The sequence below is a fragment of the Acanthisitta chloris genome, unplaced genomic scaffold (genome assembly GCF_000695815.1).
Source record: "Acanthisitta chloris isolate BGI_N310 unplaced genomic scaffold, ASM69581v1 scaffold30351, whole genome shotgun sequence".
In the NCBI taxonomy this organism is placed as follows: Eukaryota; Metazoa; Chordata; class Aves; order Passeriformes; family Acanthisittidae; genus Acanthisitta; species Acanthisitta chloris.
Genome location: NW_008654874.1, coordinates 4,320 through 12,931, shown reverse-complemented (window position 1 = coordinate 12,931; position 8,612 = coordinate 4,320). Strand labels below are relative to the sequence as shown.

General features: G+C 39.1%; 1 protein-coding gene across 1 annotated transcript in view; it reads left to right on the top strand.

The window, feature by feature from the left end:
- Positions 1-346: 346 nt before the first annotated feature.
- The window catches only part of UBA3 (ubiquitin-like modifier activating enzyme 3), an 11,102-nt gene continuing 2,836 nt past the window's right edge, over positions 347-8,612 (top strand). The window contains exons 1-10 of the mRNA XM_009083707.1: positions 347-467; positions 1,398-1,478; positions 3,127-3,209; positions 3,714-3,794; positions 4,572-4,615; positions 4,888-4,952; positions 5,788-5,943; positions 6,056-6,158; positions 6,642-6,755; positions 8,128-8,181. Of these exons, the coding sequence (XP_009081955.1) occupies positions 348-467; positions 1,398-1,478; positions 3,127-3,209; positions 3,714-3,794; positions 4,572-4,615; positions 4,888-4,952; positions 5,788-5,943; positions 6,056-6,158; positions 6,642-6,755; positions 8,128-8,181 (901 nt within the window). The 5' untranslated portion in view covers position 347. The remainder of the gene's footprint in view (positions 468-1,397; positions 1,479-3,126; positions 3,210-3,713; positions 3,795-4,571; positions 4,616-4,887; positions 4,953-5,787; positions 5,944-6,055; positions 6,159-6,641; positions 6,756-8,127; positions 8,182-8,612) is intronic.

The following is an 8,612-nucleotide window of genomic DNA, read 5'->3' as shown; positions in this document are numbered from 1 at the left end:
TCTCTAAGGTCCATTCCAACCCCTAAATATACTGTGAAACTCTAAAATAAAAGCAATAGGACTAGACCCTTTTTCACTTCAGGTCAACTTTTACTAGTAATGTTTAATCAGTGAGTTTATTGAAATACCTGTTTTTTCCCCCTTTGTGTATATTTATATTATTACTTTCTAGCTCCACAAATAAACTCACTCATGCAAATGTTCATGTGCATCACTCACAGTCAGGACGAGTATGCAGATGCATTTGTATGAATGGGCAATAACATAGGTGTTTGTAAGATAGAAAAGTTGAAGGTGTGGCTTGTTCTCTATGGTTTTGCAGCTGAATTTACTGTGTTCTGTGCAGAATGGCTGTTGATGGTGGGTGTGGGGACACTGGAGACTGGGAAGGTCGCTGGAACCATGTAAAGAAGTTCCTCGAGCGATCTGGACCGTTCACACATCCCGATTTCGAGCCAGGCACTCAAGTGAGAAACACTTATTTCCATAACAAATCTGTTAGAGTGTGTTGCAAACTGATGTGAACAGGTTCAGTAGTTGACCACCAGCAATGGGTCAATACTAAAACTGCATGAAAAGCTGATGGTATTTTAATCCATTGCATATTATGGTTCTAGAAAAACATACTGTATTATTTCTATAAGCTTGTATTTCTGAGTTGTGCACTGTCAACTACAAGTTTGCTGTTACATTATATGAATTATGCTCTGTCTTTGAGAGTGACATGAAAAAATAGCATCATTTGTCTATTTTAAACTAATTTGATACGGTGAGGAATTGTGCTTAAAGAGGAAATTGATGTTATTATGAGTACTTGGAGAACTGAGAAATATGTTTACTAGGGAAACCCAAAATTTAGACTGTTGTAATTGTTTCTTTTGCTTTCCTTTTTTTGTACATTTTGTTTCAGAGCTTACAGTGAATGTATTGCACTATTACCTTTCCAATATGCTGTTCCATTATTTTTTAGTTGGAGTTTGGGGTCTGATAAAACGATTCACTGAGGGCAGTTATATGGTTAAAAATTTCAATTCTTTTTAGCCAGCAATGTTGTCTGTTTAGATTTATTTTGATTTCTGTATGAGTGAAATATCTGAAGGAGGACAACATTATCTCCTTAAACTGAATAATACTGAAGGTGGACCTTGGTTTTCTCATGGTCAAAATGAATAGAACGAGAATACTGATAGCAACAAAGGTCCTGCCTTTCTCTAAGTTGGGGTATAGGAACTGCATGAACTCAACAACTGATTACAGTCCAATGTGTAATTACTCCTGGAAACACAAAGTTCTTTATCTGTAGCTCAATAGGCACTGAAAATTTATGGTAACACATTTATAAGGGTTATGAAACAAAGGACAAACTGTATTAATTTGTTGTTTCGTGTTTTCCACAGGCCCTTGAGTTTTTGTTAAGCACATGTAAAGTACTAGTTATTGGAGCAGGAGGATTAGGATGTGAACTCCTGAAAAACCTGGTAATTACTCAGTCTTCACCCTTTGCTTCTTAGAATCTTCTCCTTTTATTATATATAGCTGCTAGATTTCTAAGTTCTAATCAACATGTGTAAACTACATGACAATACAAGACAATAAACCTGAAGAATGTTGTTTCTAAGCTTGAAAATTAATAGTCTGCATGTTGCATGTATTTTATTTAGCTGTCTCCAGGCTCGTCCTGAGGGACAACATGCTGCTGTTTATGAAGTGTAGCCAAAAGTTCACTTGCAGCCTTAGCTACAGTCTAATTTGGTGATTTTCCTTAATTATCAGACATAGGGAGGTGAATTAAGAGCAAATCATGCTCATAATGGCACAAGGAAATGTTGTTTGGAATGGCATAACAAAAATTACTGACTTGTAGAATCATTTATGTTGGAAAACACCTTTAGAGCCATTGAGTCCAACCATAAACCTAACACAGGATTTCCCTGGTGCACAGAGTATCAGAAGGTGATGTGTATTTTTCTCAGTATGGTGTTTATAAAGGATTCTCTTACTCCCTGTTCTGAAAAGCAGTTTTTTCAGTGTTTAAAATGCAGTCGGGGCTCATGTCTGTCAGACATTTATCCAATAAATGTACATGAATTTAATCATCCTATTAATCTGGTTTGGATCCTCACAGACACTCATTTATCACAGTGTATCACTGTCATGCTCCCTGTTGAGTTTGGTAGTTTAGACTAATCCTGTACTTTCCCATGTTTCTGTTTAATAGCAAGAATTTCTGTCCTTCTCTTATGCATGAGATAGCTCTGTTTATTCAGAAAATGAAAAGTTTTTCTGTATAACAGAATTGAGTGGTAAAGGTAAAAACGTATTTGCTACGTGACTCAGTTATTTTTTGGAGTCACTTCAGAACATCACAGCTCATTTCCTTTCTCTAAACCCAGTGGTTTATGGCATTTATTTCCCTTTGACCACAATTCACATTGTTTCTTTGTGCATGACTGATGTTATTACTTTTATCAGATTAGACCCACAGTACAGTTTTAAGGCAATTTTACTTGAAAGTTCTTTGCCAAATCTACTGATGGGCTGCCTGCAAACAGCCCAGGCAGAGCTGCTCAGGGATTTGGTGTGGTCTTAGATAGTGAGGTGACTTTTGTATTTGCACCCTGTTCCAGCACTGAATGCCATGAGCAATGCTGGCTTGCTCTGAACTGGAATTTGATGGTTGATAATGCCAGACTCGTTCATGCCAACTGTGAAAATGGTGACTGTTCAAAACCTTCACATTTCAGAGGAATGAAGCTTTGTTTTTCTCTTCCTGCCAAGCAGGGAAATGCTACTGGCATTCTCTTCAAACTGTGCTCTTTTTTTCCACAATGAACTTTGATTTACTCCAGTTGTGAGGGAATACTGCAAATTGCTCATATAGATCAGCCTATTGTTGGCTTCCCTAGGCTGAGGCAATATTCCCTTCTGTAGAACTGTTGCTAATTCCATCTGTGTAAATACAGTATGAGCAGCCCAGCAAGGAATGACCATGTACCTGTCTGCACAGGGAATGAGGGGCAAATACATTTGTCCTCCAGAGGTTGTTGTTTTGGCATGTGGAATAAATTCTGGAGCTCTGTAAGCATTTCATTTCCTATTAAATGAAGTTGATGTCTCTTTTCACAGGCACTGTCTGGCTTTAGGCAGATCCATGTTATTGACATGGACACTATAGATGTTTCCAACCTTAACCGACAGTTTCTGTTTCGGTAAGTGATGTTTTCTCTGTTTAGCTTTTGGGTTTTTACATGAACCTAAAGAAAACATGTGAATGTGACCATTAATTTAGTTGAAGAAGATGCCATTAAAGATTACTGAACTTCATATCACAGCAGTACTCAGAATTATCTAAATGTTAATGTGTGAGTCCTTGTTTTGGGGTCTGTTGTGTCATTCCTTACCATTCCAATACAGCTAATGGAAAAGGTGACACCAAAGAATCATTCACACTAAGATTTTCTGGTGCCCTTTTCTTCCAAGCACAGTGAAAATCTGTTGGATTGGTTTTGGTGCTGACAACTGTAGTTACATGGACATTGCAATAACTGAATGCTTTACAGGGATCACAGACTGGTTTGCCTTAATTATTACCCATATCAATAAATTGTCCTCAAGTAATAATTAGTCACTCAAGTCAGGATTGCAATGCATAGAGGCTGGGAAGATTGAATCTGCTAAACTAATGCATTTGGACTTGTTTGGGTTGTTCCCAGACCGAAGGACGTTGGGAGACCAAAAGCAGAAGTGGCAGCAGAATTCCTGAACAGTCGCATTCCCGACTGTGCCGTCGTGCCGTATCCTTTGGGAGAGAAGTAGTAGCCCTAAAGGCTTCAAACCCCCTAGAAAACTCTGTAGGTGGTAAGAGTATCTCAAGTATTTTGCTGCCATCCTCTCTTTTTTGTACAATAAAGAACAGATTCGTTCAGCTGGTGATTGAGAATTCTTCCTCAGTGACATTAGCACACAGGGAATATGCATGGGAAAGGCTTAGCTTAAAGGAACTGCTTTGTATGTTTCCACTGAGTGTTTCTGTTCAATATTGTAGTTTTCACTGAGGTGCTGTAATTGCAGGTTTATTCACCAGAGTGTTTTGAGTATGTACTGGTAGGAGATGTTTATAAACTTCGTGAGAGCTCATGTTTCTTCCTCAGTGACATTAGCACACAGGGAATATGCATGGGAAAGGCTTAGCTTAAAGGAACTGCTTTGTATGTTTCCACTGAGTGTTTCTGTTCAATATTGTAGTTTTCACTGAGGTGCTGTAATTGCAGGTTTATTCACCAGAGTGTTTTGAGTATGTACTGGTAGGAGATGTTTATAAACTTCGTGAGAGCTCATGTTCTTCCTAACCTAAATAGAACTCTCCTGTTTGTGACTATTACATTGTGTCCCTTGCTTGTTTTGTCAGATGCTACAGCTTCAGCTGTGGGAATTTTGAACCTCAAATCTTTTTAAAAAATACCTACATTTATAGTAATAAATTAGATCATGATTTTGCTTTAGGTTAGCAAATGGAAAAGAATAAACTTAACTACTGTATAATTATATTCCTTTACTGGGCTTCCATTCAGATATTTTAAAAAGATTCAAGACATGGATGAAAGCTTCTATCGACGTGAGTGGAATTTGTTTGCCTGCCAAACACCCACTAGTGCTTTAGGGGAACATTGCAGTTGCTGCTCATTGCTTTTCCTGGTGCTTAGATTGCTAATTATCGTAGTAAACTGGAAATAGAAGTAACAAACAGGCAAAACTTAAATACATCTGTGATGCAGGTAATCTAGGGGTGATAGTTAAACCACAGTCAGTGTCTCTGCTCTGTTGCAGACAGAATACTTTGCTTCTAAGTGTGCATTACTATAGACTTTAATGTTTTTTCCCCCCTAGAGTTTCATATTATTGTTTGTGGGCTGGACTCTATAATTGCAAGAAGATGGATAAATGGCATGCTGGTAAGGTCTTCAGTCCTTGTAAAGTCTTCAGTCTTTTTAAAGCCTGGTTATTGCTTGAGGATAGAGAACTAAAATTAAGGATACATGTGTAGAATGTGTCATTAAAATGAAATGAGGCTGTTGAATCACACAGATTTCTGTGTCTGTTTCTGCTTTCTTCCTGTGAACAGGGTGAAATGCAGACTCTTATCTGCCCTTTTCTTGGGAAGTGGTAGCCAACATTTGTGCAGTGCCCTGCCGGGGTAGTTTCAGAGTTAGATTACATTGTTTGTGGCCTTGTGCTTTCGAAAATCTTAAGAAGGAAAGTTCCAGAGCCTCTCTGGATGTTCCCATTGTGAACTTTTTTCCGTTAGCCAAACAGCACTTACCATGTTACAACTTGTAAATGGCTTCTTCTGGAGCAGCACTGGTGCAGAGTAGGAGAAAGCTGGGCATTGAACTAGGGAGTTCTATCCTTGTGACTTTGTTCATAAAATAATGACCAGTAGTGTTTAACAGTATTAAAAAAAGACAAAACCAAAACAACAGGCCAAGAATCAAACCCCCAAATCCTTCAAACCAACCAACCACTTGTGCTGATAAACTATAAGGAAATAACATGTGTCAGGGGGTAAGGGGAGGAGGTGGAGAGTGAAGGTGGTAGATAAAGTCTTGTGTACTAACAAATAAGTAGTGCTTTATATACTCTGCACCCTTAAAATAAGCTGTGTATTAAGTGTATGTCAATCTTAGAGTGTTCCAGAAGAGTAAACCTTTCAGGGTATTTTTTTCTTCCTGCAACTTGTTTAAGAAAGCAAACAAACAGAACCCAACAACTTCCCCCTTTATTTCTTAGATGTCATTTTTACATTATGAGGATGGGGTGCTGGATCCAAGTTCCATCATCCCTTTAATAGATGGAGGGACAGAAGGTTTTAAAGGAAACGTCCGTGTGATTATTCCTGGCATGACAGCATGTGTTGAATGCACACTTGAGCTTTATCCACCACAGGTAATTCAACCAGTGATCTATTTATATTCCTCTGGTTTGCTGGTTTCTTTTCCTAGTACTACACATAATGTATCACACGGTTTCTTTTGGTTTTTTTCCCCTGCCCAACCAGGTCAATTTCCCCATGTGCACTATTGCATCCATGCCCAGACTGCCAGAGCACTGCATTGAGTATGTCAGGATATTGCAGTGGCCAAAGGAACAACCTTTTGGAGGTAATTAGTGCATTGCACTGGTCCTAAATCGCCATTTCTCCTTTTAACTAACTTGACTGGGGTATTTACAGCTATTTTTAATGAAACAGTCCTACCTCTTAACCTCCGGTGGCTCATTGGTGTATTGAATCAAAGGCTTCTTTGAGCCTGGAGATGGATTTTCTCTTCATGAAGTCACTCTCCAGTTCCATATTTTTTCCTGTGTTTCTCATGCTGCACAGTGTCTTTCCTGAACTCAAAACATAACCTGGAACAGCTCTATAAATCTGTGCAGTTAAGAGAGTTTGTGTATAGAATATGCTAGAACTGAAGATGTTTGTAGAAATAATAATTTAATTTATCATTATTTAGAGTGTCAAGTTTTAATAGCTTCATGAGGTTTTTGTTTTAACCCAGAGGGATTCTTTTAGACAAAAAGAGCACTGTATTTCTGAAGAGCTCTTGTAATTGTAACTTAGCTGTCAATTCTGAACTTTCCTGTAGAAGGTGTTGCTTTGGATGGAGATGACCCTGAACATATACAGTGGATTTACCAGAAGTCTTTAGAAAGAGCATCACAATTTAGTATTAAAGGTGTTACCTACAGACTCACCCAAGGTAAGGACATGGCACTTCACCAAGTTTGTGGCATTTGCTCTTAGGTTGGATTGGCATCCTTTGGATCTGTTATGACTAAGCTGACAGCTCTGCTGAGAAAGAAATAGATCTTTTCTGCCTTAAAACAGAAACAAGCAGCTTGTTTCCTGTGCCAGCACAAATATTTTGATGATGAATCAGATGTTTAGGTATTCATGATGAATCAGAGCAACTTATCTGGGACAAAATTGAACATTCTTTTTGCCACTTTATTTTTAACCTGGAGCGAGTCCACAGTTTACATTACACTGTGACCACTCTTGCTGGGTCAAAGAGTAGGAACAAAAGGATGCGATTGCCTTTTTTAGCAATAGCATTTCATGCCAGTTTAGGCTGGCTAAGGCTGTAGCATCAGTTCCTCACTGCTGTGCATGCTCTGTTCAAATGTGAGTGCAGAATGCTGACACTCATTTAATCAGCACTTTAAACACTGACCAAATAGAAAGGCAGTGGAGAATCTTACACAGAATCTCCGCAATTTGGGGTCACATATATTTTTGTTGTCTTGTGGTTCTGAGACTTGAAATGCCACACTGGAGCTTCAGTGTGTGCCTTTCTGTCACACAAGGAATCCGTTTGTCCTTTCTTATCTTACTCAGATTCCACCTGGTGTGTTGCAGAGCTCTTTTCTTTGCAGCACTTTATAGTGGCATCTCTAGTAATGCTTTATTGATACAGATAAATGTGAACTCCAGTGGTGAAATGTACTTATGCCAATGGCTGCACAGCTTTCAGCAATTGAACGTGACTTCAGAGCAGAAAAAAAGCAAAGAGAAGTTTTATGCATGTTTTCTCAGGTATGAAGGGATACAATTCAATAAGGCAAGTCAGAGAAACTTCAGGCTACTTAGGAATTTGCTTTTTGGCAGGCCTGAAAAAAGAGTGAAGCTTGTTCATGTACAAACTCGTATGCACAGGAAATTCTGCTTTCTGTTGGTGCATGTTCTGTCTGACTGGATGGGCTCAGCAAGGAGAGCTGGATGCAGACACCAATGCAATTTGGCAAGCCTGTTCTTGCAGAAGGAATACCAAACCCAACTCTCTTTCCTTTATGCTGTTCTCCAGTTAAACAGGAACAGAACAGAGTTTCAAATTAATTTCCATTGCTAAATACAGAATACTTTTTTTCGGAGTTTCTAGTTCTCTTAGTGTGATACCTGCTTGTTCTGCAATGCCTAAGTACTGGAGCAGTGTGCTGTTACAGCTGATTGTTATGGAAATTCCTGCAAAGTTTAATGTACCTTTGGCTCCATCCTTCTGTAATTATTCTGGCTAAAAGTTGTCTCAGTATAGTTTCTTGGAAGAGACAGAGCTGTATGTTTTGTTTTCACAGGGGTGGTTAAGCGAATTATTCCAGCAGTAGCTTCCACAAATGCAGTAATTGCAGGTATGCTGAAAGAACTTACTTCTCTCCTGCTTTAAAGAGGTTAGAGTTTTGGAGGACAACACTTTGGGGCTGAGAACTTGGGGAGGATAATAGTAATTTTTAAATGGGTATGATTTATTCTTACAGTCTCATATTTTCCATAGAGTAAGTGCATGCAAGTGTATAAATGTTAAGCTCATGTTCAGCTGTGGGAGTGAGCAAAAACATTTAAGACTGGGGAAAAAAGTCAGAAAACACAGTCATAGAATCATAGAATTTTTAGGGGTTGGAATGGACCTTACAGATCATCTAGTCCCAACCCCCTACCCTGGGCAGGGACACCTCCTCACTAGATCAGGTTGCTCAAGGCTCATCCAGCCTGACTTTGAACACTCCCAGGGCTGGGGCAGCCACCACGTCCCTGGGCAACCTGTGCCAGTGTCTCACCACCC